This window comes from Medicago sativa, chromosome 8 (genome assembly GCF_051527215.1).
Source record: "Medicago sativa cultivar Bolivia chromosome 8, Bolivia_mono, whole genome shotgun sequence".
Classification (NCBI taxonomy): Eukaryota; Viridiplantae; Streptophyta; class Magnoliopsida; order Fabales; family Fabaceae; genus Medicago; species Medicago sativa.
Window position 1 is genome coordinate 72,143,423 of NC_140756.1, and position 23,859 is coordinate 72,167,281.

General features: G+C 33.8%; 2 protein-coding genes and 1 long non-coding RNA gene across 4 annotated transcripts; 2 read left to right on the top strand and 1 right to left on the bottom strand.

The window, feature by feature from the left end:
• Window positions 1-7,539: 7,539 nt before the first annotated feature.
• LOC146901222 (protein CROWDED NUCLEI 4-like) lies at window positions 7,540-14,373 on the bottom strand. 2 transcript variants are annotated; one of them, XR_015022830.1, is made up of 9 exons: window positions 14,050-14,373; window positions 12,157-12,366; window positions 11,767-12,020; window positions 11,342-11,612; window positions 10,934-11,017; window positions 8,982-10,840; window positions 8,256-8,562; window positions 8,062-8,124; window positions 7,540-7,946 (listed from the first exon to the last, which is right to left on the bottom strand). XR_015022830.1 is itself a non-coding variant. In XM_085735693.1 (8 exons), the coding sequence occupies exons 1-7, from the start codon at window positions 14,233-14,235 to the stop codon at window positions 8,256-8,258; spliced, it is 3,171 nt and encodes a 1,056-aa protein (XP_085591819.1). In that variant the 5' UTR covers window positions 14,236-14,373; the 3' UTR covers window positions 7,540-7,946. The 2 variants fall into 2 exon arrangements, 1 of the variants encoding a protein (XP_085591819.1); XM_085735693.1 differs by lacking the exon at window positions 8,062-8,124.
• Window positions 14,374-18,977: 4,604 nt separating this feature from the next.
• On the top strand, window positions 18,978-20,674 carry LOC146901223 (uncharacterized). The gene is made up of 2 exons (XR_015022831.1): window positions 18,978-19,265; window positions 20,507-20,674. It is a non-coding gene; the product is annotated as an uncharacterized LOC146901223 (long non-coding RNA).
• A 1,173-nt stretch (window positions 20,675-21,847) lies between these two features.
• LOC146901224 (pentatricopeptide repeat-containing protein At5g27110-like) lies at window positions 21,848-23,026 on the top strand. The gene has a single exon (XM_085737038.1). It carries the CDS (start codon window positions 21,848-21,850, stop codon window positions 23,024-23,026), a length of 1,179 nt encoding a protein of 392 aa, XP_085593164.1.
• The last annotated feature ends 833 nt before the right edge of the window (window positions 23,027-23,859 follow it).

A 23,859-nucleotide genomic window follows, 5' to 3' on the forward strand; every position in this document is an offset into this window, starting at 1 on the left:
TTATGGTTGGTAACCTAATATGATCACTGGCTAGTATGTTACCCAGCTTGAAACATGCACGGGATTAGTAATTTTTTCTTGCGTAAAAAAAACATTTATTTTTTAAATCTAACTCTGAAGTAATTTATATAAAAGCAGTTATGGATTATATTTTTTTTTTAAATCTCAATTGTCATGGTGGCCATTGAGATTGTTCAAGATAGAGATTGGAGGTTTCTTTAGTTGGAATGAGATTCTATGTTGATTGTTCAAGCTTTTTTCAATCATTTAATTGTTCGTTATCATTAGAAGTTTTTATTTCTTGATATCTCATTCACACACACAGAAGATAACAATTGTGCGTTAGCTAATATAGGCTTTCATTTTAATGAGGTTATTTGGTGAGAATTTTTGCCAATTGTATTGTGTTATTTAAATTAGGTTTTTAATATCAATCATCTATTTTAATTTAAAGGTTGGTAATTATTTTTCTCATTCTCATATAAAAAAGGCATTATTGCTGGATAAAAAAAGACATTCTCATATTATTCTTTATGGTTATACGGTTAACAATTATCGTAGATGTCAAACACACACATATACGTTAGACGTGAGCGTGTGTATTGAAGTGTTTGAAGTTTCACATTGCTCATGTTCTCGGGTTGTTGAATCTATAAATATGTTTTATAATGTTTTTTTGTGGTGGTCGGGGTTTGAACCCCAGATCTTGCATATATTATGCATTGTCTATACCAACTGAGCTAAGCTCGACAAATATGTTTTATGATTAATTCAAGTATCGGTTTCCCGTCATTTAAAGCTAATTACCAGATAATTGAACCAGAACATTATATTTTATGATTATAATTTCTTTTATTTCATATCATATTGATAGTGTTATTTTAGAAAGAAAGAAAAAAACATGTTGTAATATTTTTTAAATTATTATATAATTTTTAATAATTGTAACTTATGTACTTATTTTAATAGTATCAAAAATATGTGATGTTTGAGAAAATTGTTAAATATCAACCAAATTAAACCAAACCTTCTTCATCGATCTGGTTTGGTTTGGATTTCATGAGAAAAGATTTAAAAATCAAACCAAACTATTTTTTCATGGTTCAAATTTATTTTCTGTCAAAAACTAAATCAAATCAATTCATTACACCTTTATTTTATTTTTTTTAGGGGATGTTACACCTCTTCTTTATTTATACTACATTTTTATTTATTTGTGTAAACTTGTCAAATAGATCAATTATTATTTCGTCAAAAAAATAGATCAATTATTGGAAGCAAAGCGAAATTTATTATTTCCTTAGATACGAAAGATTGGTTTGATTAAAAAAATATAGAAAGAGTGAAAGTCAAACAAAGCATTTTGTTAACAAAAAAATAAAAAGTCAAATAAATCATTTATATAATCCGGTTTGAATATGTTTGATAGTACAAACTATTACTCCATCTTAAACAAGGGTCGCAAAAATTTGGGTGAGTGTGCCACAAATTGAAGTTCACAAACAAGGGAACGAAATTGTCTTTGTGGTAGGTCACCATCCCTCCTATGTTTACCCGTTGTCTTCCCATATACCAAATTGAATTTTGCTCTCCACCCAGCACATTTTGCTCGTACCCTGCAGTCATGCCTAAAATGCTCCTGCGCTAGTTAACTTGCGCAAGTGTAAATTAATATGCATGTTAAGACACGTGGTGCAAGTTAAGTGGCGCAAGGCTACTTTTTTTTAAATTTATTTACTATTTTCAAATTATGTTATTAACTTTATTCAAAAAATTTTGTTTATATTAACTTTATTCAAATTATGTTATTTTCTTAACTTTATTAACTTTATTCTAAATTATTTTATTAACTTTATTTTGAAATTATTTTGTTTACATTAATCTAAATTATTTTCTTAACTTTATTCTAAATTATTGATTCGATATTATTCTTTAAATAAATACAAATATAAATAAAGGTAAATACAACATTAGAAACTAAAAGCAAATATAAAATAAAGTAACAAAATTGAGGCATAAATAATATCTCATTTTATTAATAATTCATACATTACAATAATTCATACAATAAGTTTGAACTTATTCACTATATCTACTTATTTTCTCCTTGGGGTAAAAAGTAATCAATCTTCGTAGGGTAAAATAGTGAGCAACCTTCTTGGGGAAAATACATCATCAACCCTTGGGCTAAATTTAAATCTGGTTTTTTTTACCACAAGAAGTTCTTTTTACCCACGGTAAAAAGTTTCTGCGGTTAAAAAAACATGTTTAAAATTATCCCACGGGTCGATCACTTCCCCAAGTCGGCTACTCACTACTTTACCCCGACGAAAATTGATCACTTTTTACCCCAAAGAGAATATTGAAAAGAAAAAAAGAAAAAAAAAAGAGAAATAGAGGGAGAGAGTGAGGAGGGGGAGAAAGTGAGATGGTGTGAGGAAATAGGGAAATATGTCGATGTATTTATAGGTAGAAATGGGAGCCAAGGTTGTAACTACCATAAATGTGGTAAAAAAACGTGTAAAGTTTGTTAAAAACGTGTTGATTGAAGGTTGAAAATGTGACCACCGTCCACAAAAACGTCTGTTCTTGTGGACAGACCATCGGCCAACGTGTGTGAGTTAACTCGCGCATAGGCCAGTGGTGCGTGACTTAAGTCACGCATTGCTCACAACGTGCGTTAGTTAAGTCACGCTGCGTGACTTAACTAACGCAAGGGTATATTTGGAAGGCTTGCAGGACGCCAGCAAAATGTGCAGGGTGAAAAGCAAAATTCTACCAAATTTACCATGGTTAATTTATGTTTGTCAAAAAGAAGGAAAAAATGGAGTGAACGATTTTTCTTCCAATTTTTTATGTGCCTAATCGTGGACCTAACTAGTCGGTTTGAAAGAGTCCATTTGGTACACCCCTATCAAACAATCTATAATGGAGCATATTCAAACCACTTAGACAAATCTAGGCAACTTTATAACGAGGTTAAAAAATTTGAAAGACGCGAAAGTTAGGATAGGAACACAACATAAATCCCTTAAAAAAAAAAAAAAACACAACATGATTAAGAAGAGATAAGATGTAATAGATCTTTGAAATTGTAAGCACCCATCAATATAATCTCGTATTTTTACAAACTGTCAAATGCTTTTTAGAATTATAAAATTTCAATCAAAATAGTTCATCTATTAACTTTTTCTTTGTGGTGGTCGGGGTTTGAATCACAGACCTTGTATATATTATGCATTGTCTCTACGGCTAAGTTCACGATAACTTTATATACTAACTTTTATTATTAAATATCACGACATTACATGTTAATTGAACATACGACCCCTTCATATTGATCCACATCAATGCCACCATTCATATGATTTATCTATGAAATTTAGGTTCTCTCAAAAAAAAAACTACGAAATTTAGGTTTTTTAGAAACTAATTATCCAATAACTAGGCATTGTAAAATTACAACTACTAACAAATTAGTCTCAGAGAGCTACATTTCAATGGCAAATTTATCTATGTATACATGTAACATCCCGCCTGTCAATGTTTGAACTGTATTAGTCGATCGTCCCAGAGAACTTATTTTGAAAGATAGTTTAATGGAGAATATTTATTACGTAATATCAGCTTATTACGGAGTAAGTGTTAGAGACGGATTTAACACGCTTAAAGAAAGGGCAATTTGGTAATTGCGCGGTTAAAGGATATTTATTTGGGAAAGGGACCAAAATATCTCATTTTTCTCTTCTTCCTTCTCTCTCTAGGTTGGAGAAAGGATTTTGCTCTCCCTTCTCTCTTCTCCATCGATCTCCCCCCCTTCTCCTCACCTCACCACTTCATCAAAACTACTTCCTCACATGGCATGCTTCTAGATTATGTTTTTCAACATCTCTTAAGCTTGGGGTTTTGTTTGATTCTTCTTTTCTTCCTTTCAAGAATGGATTCAAGTTAGGGTTTTGATCAAGTTGGAAGTTGAAGCATGTTTTGGTGTAAGCTTGGGTTAATTCATGGTTAAGAAACAAAGAGGAAGATGATTGAAGGTTGATTAGTAAGCTAAGGCCATGGATGTGAACAAATCAAGAACTAGGGTTTGTTGAATAAAGCTTTGGGTTGGATTTGTGATGAGCTAGCAAGGATGAAGATGTTATGGATTGCAAGGAAACTACAAGAGTGAGATGGTTTGATCAAGAAAGCAATAAGGACCAAAGCTTGGGTTTTGAGGCATGAAGTGAAGTTGATGCTTGGAAGCTTTTGGGAATCAATTGTAATCTTTTAGGTGAGTTCCTTAGTTAGTTTCCTACCCTTTGGGTTTGTGTATTTATCTTGCAAAGTTAATATGTATTTTAGGGTTTTTAAAGTATAAGTTAGTTGCCCCATTTCTTACCATGCTTCCTATACTTGTGCACACTTGTTCCATGACTGTTTTTACAAGTTTCTAATGATCCTAAGGGTCATATAGCACTTGGAGATGCTTGGTTTGAGGTTTTTAAGTCAAAAATATCGATTTTGAAGTTGCAGGACTGTCACAGCTCGCCACGGCGAGCAAATGGCTCGCGAGGCGAGCTAGAGGGCCGAACAGGGGGTCCTGCTCGCCCCCAACTCGCCATGGCGAGTAGGAGCTCGCCTCCCACACCAATTTACTCGCCTAGGCGAGCTACACAGTGGGGAAACCCATTGTTTGCTCGCCTCAGGTCGTTTCGGCGTTTCGCGAGCGGTTTTTTCTTGTGCAGTCTTTTTAAGAGAAATAAACCCCTCAAACCAAGGTCCTAATTGTTAAGCTTTGAAAGGAGACTTTCTTTTAAATGAACCAAGTGTTTGGCAAGTATGGTAAAGCATGGTAAGCGAGAGTATGAAGGTTGATTCGGGTAGCAAGATAATCCTTAAGAAAAGGGAAGAACTAGAGCCTCGGTATAGTTATCGAGAACTAGAATAGTTAGAAAGAATAGAATGCTTTGCATTAGTAATATGCTTGATAGACGCGAGGTAATGAGAGTATTATCTTCGCATAGAAGCAAGTGCCATACGAGTATGGCAAGACGTGAATTGATTTTATATCCATTCACAAAGTAAGTTGAGCAAGCATATAGTTACCTCTAGTGGGATCGTCTAGGGATCCGAGGTAAAGAGTTAGCATGTTTAAGTTAATTTTCATGCATAAGACTAAGACTTTTAAGAAAGAAAGAGTGTCATGTCTCTTGTTATCCAAATTGGATTCAAGGGGTTCCCCAAGGGGAATGGTTAAGCCGCAAGGGAGCCACATTTCACTAAGTTAAGGTGTCGTGTCTTTTGTATTCCTTCCAAGGTTGGGTACAAAAGGTTCTCCAAGGGGAATGGGGTAAGCCGTAAGGGACCCGCACGTTCACTAAGGGAGTCTGGTGCGCTCTTGCTAAGCATATCACCGGTAGTAAGGGATTATCTTCCGGGGTTACTCCACTCGGGACTAATCCGTAAAATGAACTCAGATAAGTTGTTTGTTACACGCTAACATAATCAATGAAGCTAACTATGCATATCTATTATACATGTTTATGTTATGTCATAGAGCCTTGACGTAGATCGTCAAGAACAAGTAGAGACTTGGCGTAGTTCGTCAAGAAGTAGTAAATAGCAAGAATCACTTAGGTGATAAGAGATGATATGTTGTAGATACAACATATTAAGCAAGTAGAAGCAAGTAAAGAAAGATTTGCCGACGACGATCTTAGGTTACCCCTAATCGTCCGGTTTAGAATCGTGTCATGATAGAGATATAAGAGAGCCTTGATGCTTAGAGTGTACTCTTGGCAATGCGGTTTTAGTTCCCCCTTCACCGCCATGACACGTATAGCAGAGAAGCCTATAACAAGTTAAGAATATTAAGACGGCCCTAGCAAGCACCGCCGTCCAAGAAAGCAAGTCCCCACACACGTATAATCAACCGTCAGGTTGTATTGTAGACACGTGGTGACCGTAGGTTTCCCCCGAGGTTGCCTATAGCCTAGGGTTAGGTGGAACTCACTGAGACATTATGTCTCATCCCAATCCTTATTTGTTTCAGATATCAGGATGGTTTGCCAGTTAGTAGCCGAATGGATGCTGCGACAAGTGTTGGTTCGTACCCGGTGCCGGATGATATGGATCTTCAAGGATGTATACATTATGTATTAGGAAAGTTTAAGATGTAATCTCTTGTACGAACGCATGTTGTTGTATATAATTTTCATTCGAAGTTTTTATGTTGTAAATTTTTAATGTATCCAGTACTAAACTAATACACATGCTAGACTTTCTAGATACGTCTAGTATGGGTGTTACAATACATGTCTCAATTAGTCAATTTATTTTATTTTTTGACGAATACATGTCTTGAGTTGTATATGTAAGGATGACAACGGTCTGAGTGTCAGCCAACAGTGGTGTTGAAGGGGCAAATGCATGCGAGTCTTTAATTGATTCTCATATTATTTTTAATAACAAGATGACACTTTTTTTCCCCAACGACAAGGAAAATTCCGGTTCTTTTAATCCGTGATTAGTAGAGTTAAAAACAAAACCTTTGAATTGAATATGGAGAAGACAAGTCAAAAAGTTAATGATAGAGTCGACAAAGTAATGAAATTTTTAATTCTATTCAAACTAATGGTAGAATTCTGCATATAATCATAATGTCAATGCCCGAAAACGATATGTAGCCTTTTCTTTAATCTTCTTAATTGAGAAGCTTCTTCGCACTCCTTTTCTTTCTTCACGCTCTTTTTCTTTCTCATTTAACTCTCCCTTTTGCATCAAATCATGAAAATCCTAACATTTCTAAGGCAGTTTGGGTTTTTTGTCTTTTTTATCAAAATACAATGCACATACTCATCAATCCAGCTTAAACAAAACCAAAAGTAGATTTTGCCCTTTAACACACCATAATCAGCAATGCCTAGTTTAATTGACAAGGACAATAATATTACTATGCTGAACGTCCACAACCTCACAACTGTAAGTTTGGTACTAGTGTCTTTGCCACTTCATTTATAGATGCAAAACAAAATATTATGTTCTTAAATTTTGCACAGAAATATATCTTAAATTTAATTTGGCGTTTAAGACTATCAAATTAACATTACGTCATGAACCATTAAATTGCTCTATTTTAAACATTACAAATATATATAGACACACGTAGTTCATTTTATATGAACATTTACTTTGCCAAATGTCCTTCATTAGTGGCATGCAAAAAAATATATAAGAATTGAAAAGAAAAAAAAAAGTTTTAAATAATATATGATTTGGTAGAAAAAGAAACTTCAATGCTATATTGACATTGTAAAACAACATTCAAAATGAAACGACTTATTTCAACTAGAATGACATTATGAATAAGATAATTAAACCCGTTCAACTTTTTTCTTTTAAAAAAAAAAAAGAATAATAATCTTTTTCTGCATTAACTTGAGGCTTAAATATACAAACTCTTGAGTAGTAGTTTGTCGGACAAGATAGAAAAATCCAACCTAACCCAGTACAGCATCAACATAATACAAACGCATAGTAAGAACCAGCAAAATATAAACAAGAGCTCTAGATACTTGTGACTCTTTGACCAAAAACAATCAAATCAAACACTTGAAATTACAATCACAAAATCATCAAGTGTTCGGAGAAGAGAAATTACTATAATTGTCTACACAATGCCACCCAGCATTGTGCCAAAAGCAAATCTGGATTTGAAAGCAACAATCAAAACCATGGAAAAAGTACTCATAAAATCAGAAAACCAATATGTTGTCTCTAACTATCTCTATTCGTTCTTTTTGAAGTACTATGCGTCTTGATTTCATGAAACATTATATCAGCACTCTACCCTCATCCTAATTGCAATTTGCAATTGCATCGATGAGGTGTATATACAAAAGCAGGCATCACCAATTATCTATACACAAATAACTAGCTCCAACACACCAACAAATGACATCCTGCATTGCAAGAAAAAAACATGTTATATTTCAACACATTATATTTCAAAATGCAACATTATCAAAGTAAAATTGACTGGGAGATAAAGTTATAGAAATTTTAGTATTGACACACCTTACACACTCCTAATATATATGTAATATCTAAACCAACTACCAATGCCCACATCCAAAGTCCCTGTACAAAGCCAGCATTAAGTTATGAGCGGAGCTACTCAGAAAAAGAAACAGAAGAAAACAGTTTAAATTGAGAATACCTAGCCTAGAAAAGAAGTTACAATAAATAGAAGCAAAACTAATTGTGAATACCTAACAGTAATCGGAAACAGGTTCAGTGTTTTCTTGGCGTATTCCTTCTGTGTTCTCCAATACACTAGAACCACAAGGCAAAATTTCTTCGGATCTAGTTTTAGAGTTTAACTGATCGATTGTTTCTCTGTGAAGATTATCTTGATTGGGAATGATGAGAGTATCAACTTTCTCAGAAGTCACTTCTGAAACATGAATAACCTTATCAACCATAACTACACGAGCTTCTTCGGTGTTCCCTTTTTTATGATTTGAAGCACCTGACACCTGCTGAATCTCTGATATATCTGACTGCGTTGAATGCACACTGAAAGAAAATCAATAAATAACTTTGTGAGTCCATACTACACCTAGACTACTTATGAATAATAATATATTACTCAGTAACCTATATTCTCGAAAATAAATTTGTAGATCTTTGAGGTCAAATGTAGCACCACTTGTGCTTTCATTGGCTTATATAAATGAAGTTTGCCTTTTCAATAAATTTTGAAAAATATAATTATTTTTATGTATTGTCAGTGTAAAATTATTTAAACTGCAAACCAATCACAATCCACCATTTGTATGACTTTTTAATTAGATATGATGAAATTCAAATTTTTTAGTGATCAAACAGTTATGATTGACCGACAGTGTAAAAATATTTACACTGTGCATATGAATTATATCCTTGTAAAAAAAATATGCCAACAAATAGTGTGTTTCAGTAGGGCAAATTTGTACCAGTAGGTAGTGGCCTGATCTAAAGGATTTTTGGCCATTCGTTCTTCTGCTCTTGGTTTCTTATTCTGCGCCAGATCTACAAGTGGATCAGCAACTTTAGAAATCAAGTTCTCCCTGCCTCTTTTCCCTCTGCCTACTTGGCGTTCTTCAGAAAAGGCAGGTTTCCCATTAACATCTTTAGTCACAGATTTGAGCTCGCTTGTTCTGCTAGCATTTCCCTCTAGAGAGGGTACTTCAACAATTACTTTTGGTTCTCCAAAAGAATACCCCATTTGCCGTCCATTACTAAAATTACCAAGTGGTTTGTCATTTTCCAAGTGCTTTTGCCCATTGCTACCATTATTTGTATCAGAAGCCACAGCTAAATTTCCTTTTTTCGTGAGTGGCGTATCAGGAGAATTTCGGAATATTAGCTCTTTGCATCGTTTTATCCAGGAGAATCGAGCAGCACTAGCAGGAGAAACACCTGATGACTTCTGCGCAAATGGAGTATCAAACCCATTGCCAATGTTATCAACATCCACATCTTTGCAGGAAGTCAAGCGGCCACCTTGTGTAATAGTCTGATGCTTCAAATTTTTCCTTGAAGATATTTTCTGTTGGTTATACTCCATATCAGATTTAAGCATTTCAACAATAGCAAGGTCATCAGAGACAACTTTTGAATCTTCCAATTTCTTCAATTCTTCAGTCTTAGAATAAATGTTGATTCTATCAGCATGCAACAGTTCTCTCTGTTTTTGAAGTTTATCCCTTTGAACCTCAAGTTCTTTAATACAATTAGTTAGTTCAGCCCATTCTTTATTTCTTAGGTCACGATCCAAATTTATCTCAGTCCGCTCAGTTTGAAGCCTTTTCATCTCCAAGGAAACCTGTTCCAATTCTTTTGCTGCTTTCTCCTTAAGAGCATCAATATGCTGGAGCTCCCTATTCTTCTCTTCCTCAAAAGCTGTTTCTCTTTCCTTCAAATAACTTTCCACTTCTTCCCGCCTCTTCTCGATAAGGTTGTTTAGCTCCCTTTTTTGCATCTCAATATCCCGCTGAAAATCCGCTCGCTCCTGCTGCATCTTGCCAAACCACTCAGCATGTTCATGTGCCATCTTCTTCATGAAATTTTCCCGTTCACTAGCAAGTAACCCCAAGTCATGGGTGTACTGCTTACGCAAATTTTCCTTTTCTTCTCTTAGCTTGTCGCGCTCATTCTTAATAAAAGTGGAAACTGCCTTTCTTTCATTTTCTATAAATTCTGCTTCTTTCCGCAACTCTTCTTTTTTTTCATCAAGAAGCTCCCACTCAACTTCAAACTTGGCCTTCTCAGCTTTCAACTTATCAGCCTCAGCCAATAGCTCCAAATTCTGAGATCTTACAAGATCAATCTCTTCCTTTAGTTTCACTTCAAAAATTGACAAGTCGCCTGTTTCACTTTGGATGACCTCCAATCTCTGCTTTGCGTTATCAACTTGTCTTTTTTCATTTTCCAAAGATGCCAAAGACTCCTGTAGATCTTTCTTGGCTTGTTCAATATCATCTTTCTCCTTTTGCAAAAGGGTTGTGTTTAATTCAAACTCCTTCTCAGACGCTTTGAGGCTTTGATCTTTATCTTTAAGAGCAGTTGACTGTTCCACTAGGTCTTTCTCCTTCTCGCTCAGTGATCTTGATAGAACTTCCAACTCATGTTCCCTTTCCAGGATTTGGTCCTCCCGTTGTTTAAGATCAACCTCCTTCAATTCCCAAGCTCGTCTCTTAGTCTCAATTTCATTTTCAACCGATTTGCGCTGCATTTGTAGCTCAACTTCTAAATCATGTTTTTTTGCTCTCATTGTGGCTTCCCGATCTGCTATAGCCTTCTGAGTTTCATCCTACATTTTCCATCCAACAAAATTAAAATAATAACAATACAGAGGAAGTCTGAGAAATATAAAAGAACCATTGACCATAGGAAGAGAACATACAGATTCTCTATTAGAAAGTTTCACTTCAAATTCAAGCAACTCTTGCTCTTTCTTGTTAAGCTCAGTTTTCCATTTAGTGAGTGCCTGTTAGCACACAACACATATCCACAGGTGAACAAGACAGAAATTAAGGGCCTGTTTGGATTGACTTATCTTTGAGCTTATGAAAAATAGCTTATGCAAATAAAGAAGCTTTTATCTTAATTCATTAGTTCTAAATAACAAAAGTTGCATCTTCATAAGCTGTTATTGCATAAACTACCTTAACAAGCTTATGAATAATACATAAAAGCTTAATTATTTGCATAAGTTGTTTTACATAAGCTCAAAAATAAGCCAATCCAAACGGGCCCTAAATACTAAATATCAGTTTCATCTAGACCCAACTTAGAATTTTTAAATATGAACCTCTTCTCGCTGGGTAAGGGTGGCCTCCAGTAGTTGTAGGCTGGTTTTCTTGTCATGGAGGGCTTCATTTTCCTTTTCAACTTTAAACTTTGTGTCCTCCAACTCTTTTTGAAGACGGTCTAGTTCCTGGGATCTACTAAAAAGATGATCCTCTCTTTGGTTGAGCGAGGATTGTGATTGAAGTAACCTTTCTTGTTCTTGTTGTAAAACCTTTTGCCTTTCAGAAAGGGATTGCCTCTCAAGATTCATCTCCTTATCTTTTTCATCACAGCTGTGAGAGATGGGAAAGAGAGAAAAATCAACATACTTTCTAAACAAATCGATCTATCAAAATTTATATCATATCATTACAGGTGGATAAAGATCACTCGCTTGCTCAGGATTACATGAATTCAAATATTAATTATATTAGAAGAATAACTTACTCTGACTTGAAAGATATAATTTGCCGCCTGAGGATATCTTCACGCGCTTCAACATCACGAAGCTTCCTTTCTGCAACACTGTTATATCGATTAGCATCTGCTTGCAAAGATTCTGCAGCACGCACTTTAGCTTCAGCCTCCGTAAATTTCTTTTCTGCTTCATCTGTCAATTGATGTGCTTCAGCTAATTTACTTTCAGCTGCAACCTTTGTTTCAGCACATTCCGTACGCATCTCATGCAAGGCCTTCTCAAGCTTCAAAAAGCAATAGAAAATACTATCTCATTTTGAGAAAGAAAGAAAAAATTGGAATGGAGAAAATAGAGAATATATATATATATATATATATATATATATATATATATATGGTTTTGCAAATTAAGAAGCTTACACTTCCTATGCATGCATCTTTGACGCCTATTGTCTTCTTCAAAGATTCTTCCCGTTTTCTTGATTCAGCTAACGCAGATTTATTCGTGGACAAATCACGGTTATGCACTAACTCAGATGACTCGACCATGGTTTTAACTTGTTCATACTTGGAAACCAATTCCTTCCTCTCCAATATGAGAAGGCCCATGTGATGTTGATGATCATATATCTACATAATACAAAGTAAAAGCAAATAAGAAAAATATATTTTGCTGGCACCAATAACATGAATGGTCACCGTATATCTTATAAAATTGAAATGTCTTATATATCTTTTAAAATATTCACTTGAAAAGACAATTTGATTGGTGAGGAAAAAGGATTAGTTCGAGTGATAACAAACTACTTCATAAACAAATTCATTACCAACTCAATTGACTTTGCAAATGAACTGACCATGAAAGCTAAGGCGTGGTTATTTTTACAATACATGTGGCTTATATCTTAATTCGACACAAAATAAGCCGATCAGCAGGAATCACTGTGCATGTCTAATTTCGAAAAATTTGAATCAAGAACAGAATTGATCTTAACTTGTGGCATGAATCACAACTTAACTATAAAACAATATTAGTAGACAACCAAACTTAACTATAATACACACACATGGAAGGATATATGCAATGAGAGGGATATGTGTATTAATACTTGCCAATTTGAATTGCTTAAATATGTAAATACAAGTTTCAATTAACCAATTAACATTAACAGGTTAATTAATCTCATAAGTATCTTTGATATCATTGTGCAAATGACAAGGAAACTAGCAAAATTCTTAGACAACAAGACAAAACACAATAAACTGAAGAGTTAACATAGTTTCGCCTTTAATTGAATATCATAATAAGCATGGACCGGAACTGATGGTTAGGTAAAGTCCTACTCAAAGTGATAGCTTCAATGATCCCAAAACCCTAACACTATCAATAAAGTTCACCTATAGCTGCATTCCACAACAATCAACCACTACCAGTTTAAAGTGTAAATTTGATCCATTGCAGTGCCAATTTATCAAATCAAATTAAAACTTTAAACAAACAATTCAAAGTATTCTATAAAAGGACAAATGGCTACGGATCCGCAGGCACCTATCAATACTCTAAAGTTTCAAACAACGAATTTTGCTTTTTATTCAATCATAACATCACTAGATGCTAATTACTATCTATGACTTACCTATAAGGAACACGCCACATGATCTATCGTCTTTATACAAAAACAACAACAACCAAAGTCTTACCCCACTTAGTTTTTTTTTGAATCAGCCAAATTTATTAAGTCTTGCCAGCGTAAGACACACCAAGCGAGAACAAAAGGGAACAATTACAAGGTGCCGGAAATATGCGGAACACCACCCCACACAAACAAAGTCTTACCCCACTTAGTGAGGTCGGCTAAATGGAACAAACAACGTCATAATGTTCTATCATATCTCTATCCAACTCCGTATCTCTAGATTTTTCTTAATAGTTTCTCTTATAGTTTTCTAGGCCTTCCTCTGGCCCTAGTAATTTGACTAACCTTTATGTAATCTACTCTACTTTATACATGCCGAAACCACCGATGCCGAGTTCCCACCATCTTTACGGCCCAACTACATCACCAGTCTTACAAATGTACTGTATCCACCGAACCATCACAAATAATCCATATAAGCCATAAATAATATTTGTTAAATTAAACAAATAAACTTAAAACACATCAAAATACTATTAATGAATAAATAATTACTTCAATTATCCAACCACAAACAATGTCAAAGTAAAAACCTGATGAAACCTATTAATCCCCTAATTCAATCAACTCAAACTCTTAAATCAATAAAATCACAGTTAAAAAGAAATCAACGAACCTCAGCTTCAAGCTTAGCAATATAAGCTACAAGCGCAGCTTTATCCTTATGCTTAATCGATTCCTCATCAAATCCAGCCTCCCTAAGCCGTTTCCAGATCTGTTCATCGGAAAGTGGACTTCTCAAAACCCTAGAACTCGGAGTAATTGACAGAGGTTTGGCAGAGCTAGGTGTCGAAATCTCCATCGCAAACTCCAAACGCGATTATCCTAAACTTATCGCGTTTCGCTTTGAAAGTGTAATCAGCTTCTTGGAATCGCTTCTTGCTTTGTTGTGTTCTTTTTGCTTTAGGGGAATAAGTGCTGTGAGTGCGTTGGCGTGATTGATAGAATCGAAGGTAGAAACGGTATTTACTACTACTCACTAACGCCGTATAAAGCGCACCACGCTTTTTTCTTTCTTCACTCGAGTAGTATTTGCGACGTGACGACCTCGTTTTGACTTTATAGTTTTTGTTTATGATTTTATTTATTTATTTATGGAAAAAATATTTCGAATTTTATTGGCACCTTTTCTCTCAAATTTGAACAGAACAAAGTATATGGGTGTATGGGTCGCTTAGGTTGGATTTGACCAAATTAAATATTTGAACAATATAAGGTATTTTATTTTGTGGGGTAAAATAACCACACATATACAATAGGACCGATTTGGACAAATTCATTAATTTTTTGATTGGGTTAATTTATAATTCTAGCATATTTTTATTTTCAGCATAGAGGGTGCATTGTGTATTTTGTAAATGAGATTTGGTTTATGACTAAAACCCATGTTATTTTTCTTCTTCCTGTGAAAATAAAAATAAAAAATATTGTCATTATTGGATATGTGTGTTTTTTGTATTTGGGTCTGATTTTACCATGAACCTTTTTTCTATTTTTAGAAAAATACTCACCCGATTACCTGATCCAACCTTTTTTTTGTTTTACGAGTGGATTTGATCGAGTTTTTCGTGTTGACCCAACTCATGAACACCCCTGGAATAAAGGGAAGATTTTGTAAATTATTATTTTATGATAAACACTCATTTTGGTCTCTGAATGTGCACCTCGATGTCATAATGGTCATGACTCAAGAGAAAACACTAAAAAAGTCTCTTATTTCAAATTATGTTAACCACTTTAGTCTCCAATGTCAGATTTGGTTGTTAGATTTGGAGTCATGTAAGCTGTGAGGTGGCTCGCATGGACCAAAATATAAAGAACACCCTTCATTTATTTCAACAACACTATTCTTCTCATCTTCCTCAATTTAATCTGAAAAAACCTAGAAAAATAAGCCCAACATCATCATATTCATCATCTTTTTTCCACTCTCAAAATCATCTGTTTAAATCATCAATTTTGGTCTACATGGAAGCATAAGAAGGATATTGTCATGTTGAATAAGCAAGACAACAAAAAAATTCAAGGTAAAACTTAAGATCAAATATTCAAAACGATGGCGTTCAATGAAATGAAGAAATTGAACTATCATTCAACATATAGTTTATGGAATAAATATATTGATTCGAGGCTAAACTCATACTAATCCACAAACTTCACGACTGATCTCTAATTCAATATTATAATTTTTTTCTCCTCCGATCACATGTACATGTTATTGAAGTGAGTATTATGCTTTCTCAAGACCCAATCAACTAAAAAATCTAATCTTCCTATAATTTTATAAGGAAAGAGACAACAACTCACAATTCCTGGATGGTAACAACAGTCATGATCCATGATGGTTGTTGGAGAGGGAGATTAGTGAAACATCTTGACATTTCCTTGAATCAATTCTAAGATATGATACCCTTCTACATGAAGCCAATGTACTATAAAGATATTTTCTGAATGAGAAATTATATATGAATGTTTCCACGTCAAGGACAAAAATATCACCTCAAACAGAGAAGGATCGTTAAAAGAGGACAGAGTAAGACATTCTAAGGAAGCATAGGAGAAGGGAGCAGACAATGCTCACACTAAATCAAAAAAAATTCAGTCATTAAAAAAGGGTAGTTTTAAGATGAGGCTTTTAAACAGTTCATTGAGATAATATCACAATTACTCATTAACATATTTTTGGTGATTTACCAGAAATATTCCCAATGCATAAAAAATTTGTGAGACGATTGAAGGCGAGAAAAACACAAGAAAAAGGGTTTGAAATTGTCTTTGACGCTAGAAGATCAAAAGACCTCATCTAAGTCGGCACAACTGATCTACCTCGCCATATAGTTACTATGCACCAGAGTTTTATTAGCCAAGAGGGTCAATGAGTCCACTAGAGGATCGATGAGTCCAGAGGATCAATTTTTCAACAATGCTCAAGCTTAGCAATTGCACTTAAACGTCTTAATCTTTGATAAAACGTATGTTCAAAATTTTCTTTAAAAAATTGAATTTATCATTAGTAAGGGATTTTGTAAAGATATCAGCTCAATGATGGTTATATAAACAAATTTTATATCAAAAATGCACTTATAAACAAAGTCTCTTATAAAATAATGTTTAATCTCAATGTGTTTATATCTTGAGTGTAGGATCGAGTTTTTAGATAAACAAATAACAGTTGTATTATCATAGTAAATTGGAATAAAACTTTCACTTATCTAGTAATCCTCAATTTGATGCTTCATCCATAGAAGTTGTGTGCTACAACTTGCAACTGAGATGTATTATGCTTCTGTTGTAGACAAAACAATAATCTATTGTTTTTTGCTAGCCCATGAGATGAGGTTTTCACCAATGAATTGACAACAACTACTTGTGCTCTATCTTTCAATTTGATCTCCATCATAATCAGCATCATAGAATTCAACTAGCCTATAGTCACATGATTTCTTATACAACAAACCAAGATTAGTATAACCTTTCAGATATCGCAAAATCCACTTAACAACAATTAAGTATGATTCTTAAAGATATAATTGGATTCTTGCACACAAGCATACACCAAACAAAATATCAGGTCTTGAAGCAGTTAAGTAATGAAGTGATCCAATCATACCTCTATAAACTTTTGAGTCTACCTTACAACTATTGTCATTTGAACTGAAAATTGAAAAAGATTCCAGTAACTATCTCCCTGGAGAGGTAAAACTATTTCATGGTATTTCTTATCATTCAATTAGGGATGTTATTGAGCTGTAAATTTTGGTTTTCAAGTAGTTTGCTAGAGAACAAGCAAAATGTGGGGCTTTGATGACAAGAAATAACATAAGTTTTTAGTAATAAAATAACATCACTTTTGCAATAAAAGGAAACTTTAGTCTAGTTTAAGTCTAAAATTCATTTAGAAGCAATGAAAAACACGAAGACAAGATGAGGTAATCGCTTCTATTTTTGCCTGATCACACTCCCTCATTTAGATGTAAAGCTTAAGGACCCTCACCTTTACTTTACACGCTAACGGATTTATTAAAATAACTAATACTAGCATGGATGGTTTAGAGTCCACTACAACGGAGGTGCTGAAACTTTATGAAAAATGCAGCATGATCCACGTGCGACATTTTAATCATAACTCAACTTAGGAATGTCTGAATGAGGTCAAACTAAAGCTAAAATAAATATGACACACATGTCTACAACTTTCATGAAGGAACCTAAATCCAATTCAATACAGAGAGGGGTGCAAAGGTTGGTTTTCCTAAACCTAGGCGGGGTGCACGATCTTTCTGACCTCTGTGTAGTATTTTGATCATAAATCAAGTTTTTGACGTCCTATTGGAGTCACTCCAAAGATACATGAAAGGTAACATCCTTATCTACAACTTTCATGTTTACATAGAAACCTAGTTCATAACATAAAAGAGTCGAAAGTTGGATTTCCTAAGCCTCAGAAGAGAGCACGACCCTGCTGACCTATGTGTAGTATTTTGATCATATCTTGAGTTCTATATGTTGGAATGAGGTTAAACCAAAGCCCAATTAAAGCTAACATTCATAGATACAACTTTTATGAAGACACCGAAATCTAATTCTCAACAGAAAAGTGCCAGTTTTTATTGTTTTTTTTCGGTTACCGAAATCACAGATTTCTGCAATTTCTCATGTGCGATTTAGCCTTAAGGGACCTTTCCTAACTCAGTTTTCGACCCTAAACTCACCAAACTCGACCCTAATCTTCTCTCCATGACTACCCTATCATTCAAACACTATTTCTTCGTTAACCTACCTGATTATCCACTCTTTTTAAGACTAAAACTCAATTCAAAAACCTAAACTAGTTTTCCTCAATTGTCATCTTTCAATTTCATCTTTCCATTCGTTCATCATCATTCACTTATCAAAATTCACATCATAACAGAAACAATGTATTAAAATTTAAGACAACCCTCCCATCAGAAATTAATATACCCTAAAGTGCAAAGATTCTCCCCCTTACCTCAAATTCTTTGGAAACGCAGCTTTTGGTTCAATTCTCCTTAGTTAGGGTTTGCCTCCTTTCCTCTCTACTTCTCTCTGGTTCTCACGTTCAGCAATAATGTTTTATGAATTTCTATTCCTCTATTTATACTAGGAAACTAGGTTAAATTCTTATTATTATTATTACTTTTCTCCCCTCCACCTATCATAATTTACTCCCTCCTCCCCCACTTATTTTATTACTTCTATTTCTCACTTCTTACCTTTATTATTTATTATATCATTCCTCTCTTTATAGTTTAAATTCACATAAAATATTAATAACCACCAAAACTCTATTTTTCAAAAATAGCACACTATTTTCTCCCTAAAAACTGTTTTTCTCGAATTATTCACTTGACTAGTTAACTCCTCCTTACTTCCTCATTATTCGTAACACCTATAACCACAAATGATTTAATCTAATAATATCAATTCTCAATGATAATAATAACAATAATACTAATTTTACCCGATAATAATATTAATATTATCTATTAATAATACTGACAATTAATATTAAAATTCGGGTGTTACACTTCTCACATTTTTCTATCGGTTCTTTCTCCCTCTCATTATCCTCGATCAACATACAACCCAAACTCAATGAATCATCACATGCAAGTGGGAATTGGAATGTGTAATTCATTATAGGGCTCTAGAAGTTAAAGGAAGATGATCAATAAGAAGATTAGAGACAAATGGGAGCAAATTGGAATTAGGGTTCAAAGAAGAAATGGAATTAGGAAGAACTAGAAGCAAAACAAGTAGAATTTGAGAGGAAAACCAAGCTTTGGGAGCTACTGTCATCATTAATCAGAGGTGGGTTTCCCTTTTCCTTTCCCTCATGTAGAAATTTGATGAATTTAGAGTTAGGTTTTCATTTGGGAAAAAAAGGAAATTTTAGGGTTTTATGAAATTGAGTAATAAGAACAGTGAGAGAGTTTTGTCAAAAAAAAAAAAACAGTGAGAGAGTAGAATTATATGAACATGCATTATTTCTATGATTCTTATGTGTTATATGATTTTGAAGGAAAATATCTTGTATTGATATTGAATTTGGTTGAATAATTTGTTAATGATAAATGATTTGTTGTATGAAGTTTTTGGCATGTTTAGATTTGAGAGAGATTTTCAAAAAGGGAAAACGAAAGAAACATGAATTCTGAATTTTCTGCTCAAAACAGCTACAGTGCATGAATTTTCATAAATTATTAGTTTCGAATTTTAACATGGGACCAACTCCACTGTCTTAACAAGAGGAGTGTCTATCTCTAGTAAAATTTACAGAAATTTATGACTTTACTTCATGAGTCGTTCATTGATTTAAAGTAGAGATAATTTTGCAGAAAATTATGGTATGTCCTCTGTGTATGTTTTAAGTTATTTGCCTCTTATCTAAGAGGTCTCAAGTGATAAACACTAAATAAATTTATGGTGTTTAGTCTAAAGTTGAAGTTGTGTGAAATTTAGTTTTCCTACTTGTTTGTCATATGTTGATATTCTATGATTGAAGAGATGTAATTGATTATAATTTATTAGTCAATTGCTAAAATAATCATTTAAAATGATTATTTAGAATTAAGTGAGAATGTTAGGGTCGCCTTAGCTAAGCGATTCCTCCGTCTATTATACGACCCCGTGTAAGGAGGGTAAACTGGACACCGTTTATAGGAGTTAATATATATATCCATCTTACCAATTAATGTTGAGGTAACTGACTTATTAGTGGTTGTTTCTTTTATTACAACCCCTAGAGGTTCACAATGTCAGATGTTGAGGTAACTGACTTGTTAGTGGTTGTTTCTTTTATTACAACCCCTAGAGGTTCACAAGTCAGGTAAGTTAGAATTTCGGATTAATTCTCACGTTCGGAATTCTAAATATTTAGATGTATATGGAAATGGCTAAGAATAAATATGATGTATACAGACAGTCTTTAGATGGACTTGTGAAATTGCCCTTTTTCCTTGTATAGGAAACTAGATTGATGGAAGCTTAAACTTTTAATTAAGAACCCACTGAGAAAGTAATTCTCACCCCATTTTTAATTTATTTTTTAGCAAGAAGGAAACTTAAGGAGTGGCATTGTTGGAACATCAAAGGCCGGATCACAGTCAGTCAGAGTCTAGTATCAGGGTCTTTCCCATTGTTGTTTTTGTTCAAAATTGTTATTTATGTAACTTTGTAAACGTATCTTGTAATATCCAGTTATTCAAAGTTATTTTAAATCGAGGCTTCAAGTTAAAATTTTAAAGTCAATTCACATAAGAGATGGAAATGTTTTAATTTCTTAATAGTCAAATTTGGATGTTACACTAACCTCTTATATACATACGTAAACTGAATTTACATTCACCTAAATTGAACATACGTAAACTGAATTCAAACTAACTTCTTATATACATACGTAAACTGAATTTACATTAACCTAAATTGAACATACGTAAACTGGAATTTACATTAACTTAGATTGAAAGTAGGTAAACTAAATTCACACTAACATCTTTTATACCTTACATTAACCTAAATTGAACATACGTAAACTGAATTTACATTAACCTAGATTGAACATACGTAAACTGAATTTACACTAACCTCTTATATACATACGTAAACTTAATTTACATTAACCCTAAATTGAACATACGTAGACTTAATTTACACTAACCTCTCATATACACACTTAAACTGAATTTACATAACATCTCAAATTGTACATACGTAAACTGAATTTACACTAACCTCTCACTAAGTAAAATCAAATTGCGGTTAACACATGCATATCTCACACTAAAACAATAAACAAATAGAAACTCTTAGAAAATGAAATTCATGAAATTCACCAACCTTTAAGAATAGAATACAGATCAATGTCAAAAAATGTTGATTCAGATCTTGGTTGCACATCTATGGTGATTTATGGATGAAGGGGGATGAGGGTTCAAAATGATCATAAAAGATAGGTTTTTAGAAATTTACATGAAGAGGACAATTTTGGTATTATTGTAAAATTTTAAATAAATTTGGGTGTAACTATAAGTATATGGGGTGAGACTAGCAAGAGTCAAAAATAAATGTTCGAAAATAGAAAGTCTTTATTAAAAACATAAATGTTTCCAACAACGTACAAATATTTAATTAATATAAGAAATAAATACATATGTAAATGCTTTTTAGGGTTTGTTTTCTATCGAAACCCATATTTCTCTCTCAGATTCTCCTTGAAGGTCGGAGGGTTTGTTTTCCTTCTAAACCCACATTTCTCTCTCAGATTCTCCTTGAAGGTCGGCGGAATCTCTAGAGAAGATGAAGAACTTGTCGAACTGTCTTTCCCGTCTCGTCAACCAGAGTATTGGTTACACTTGGCTCGTTTCAATCATTCAGTGGATTACGGAAAGATAATGGTGAATACTATGCGTCGAATACTGGAGAGTTCTCCTTCACGGGAAATCCGGAATCACAGCAATTTCTTATCCGATGAGATGGGGAACCTACATTACGACCCCTTTGTTCGGACGCGTACGATGTTAGGTTTTCTTCAGAGTCAAAATTATAAGCAAAGTATGTTTGGGAAACTTCTCGTCACCTGCAAAAACCCAGAATGGGTATATTCAATTCCATTTGTTTATGCCTTATTCTTTAAACTAGGGTTAGATTGGTTCGGACATGTTTGTGTAAATTGGAAACCTACTATTGAACCGATTGAACCAATCTACTATAGCTTTGAATCTCAAAAGAAAATTATCTTAGCTGCTATAGGTGGAAGAGATTACATCACAGCCAAGAGGGCTTTAGAATCTATAGATATCAGAACATGCAACACAGAAAGTTTTGAAATGATGGTTCAATGGTACTATAATTGTCAGATGTACTTGAAAGTAACAGATATGTTTAGCTCAATGTGTTCGGCTGGTTGTAATCCAGACCTAAAAACAATAAGGCTGGCTTTGAAAGCATTCAAGCTCGCGGATTCGTGGCCAGTCCGTATAAAAGACTTATCGGAACTTGTCATTCAACTTTCAAGGGGTCGTTTAGACCGATATATGGAAAATAAAATTTTGGATAACTTTTTCAAGAGTGGAGATCACTTAGGAGGAGTTGCTTTTTTTGAGGCTATAGATTCTAAAAGCCTTATAAATTGGAACACTCTCCTTACCGGCTTGGCTTTACATGGCATGGTTGTTGAGTGTTTTGATGCATTAAGAGAAATGGGTCATCTAAACATAACGCCGGATCATACAACACTTACGGCTATGTTTACCGCCTGTGGTCACACATGGGCTGTTGACATTGGGGTCGATTTGTTTTATGGTATGAAGGCTAATTTTGGATTTGTACCAATTCCCATGCACTATGGTATGATAGTGGATGCATATGGTAGAAGCGGAAGTATTATTGTAGCATTCAGCTTTGTTAAGGAGCAGGTTAAGGATTATGAAAATAATCATGTGATCCTCATGATGTTATTAAAGGCATGTCAGGAATGTGGAGAAACTGGTGTCCCAACCTGTGCAACGTGCGGTCTGGGACACTTTAAACACTATGATTTGATTACTAAAACGAAATTAATTTTTATTTAAAGTTGAATACGACAAATAACAAACTAATTCTACACGACACTATAAATAATGTCATAATCAAGTTTATTTGTTGTCGTCGTTAATTCAAGATAAATATATTCACTAACAATAGTTGAATGAAGATAAAAACCACAACAACACACAAACACATTCAACTCGCCAGAGTCGTAAAATGTTTGTCTCTATATCCAACAAATCTTCCAAGCTAAAAAACACAATACATACTTACTGAATTCTATTTATGGTGCATAATACATATAGTTAAAAACTAATCATGAAAACGATAGACATGCATCTACTAAAATATCAACAATAGTTGCATGAAGAAAAAAACCACAACAACACACAAACACATTCAACTCGCCAAAGTTGTAAAAGATTTGTCCCTACACCCAACCAGTCTTCCAAGCTAAAAAACAATGTACATACTTACGGAATTCTATCTATGGTGCATAGTGCATATAGTTCAAAACTAAGCATAAAAACGATAGACAAACATCCACTAAACTACGTAATATTTTAATTTTCTTCCACACACGAATTTCAATCCAAGATTAAAATTTTCATGAAGATAAAAATATATTTATGCATAAATACATATTATAATCTCTGTTCTCAAATTTTGTAAGAACATTACAATGCTTGGAAAACATGTATCTTGTAAACTCCTTATAATAAAACCAACACAATTAATCAATCATTTATAAATCGTACACATACATTAAACAATTATTATTTATAACGGAGGGATGATATACAAATGTAACAGATGATACACATTTGTTTCCTTCTGCTTAGGTTAGGATGTTTTTGTTTCCGTTTATTTTTATTTT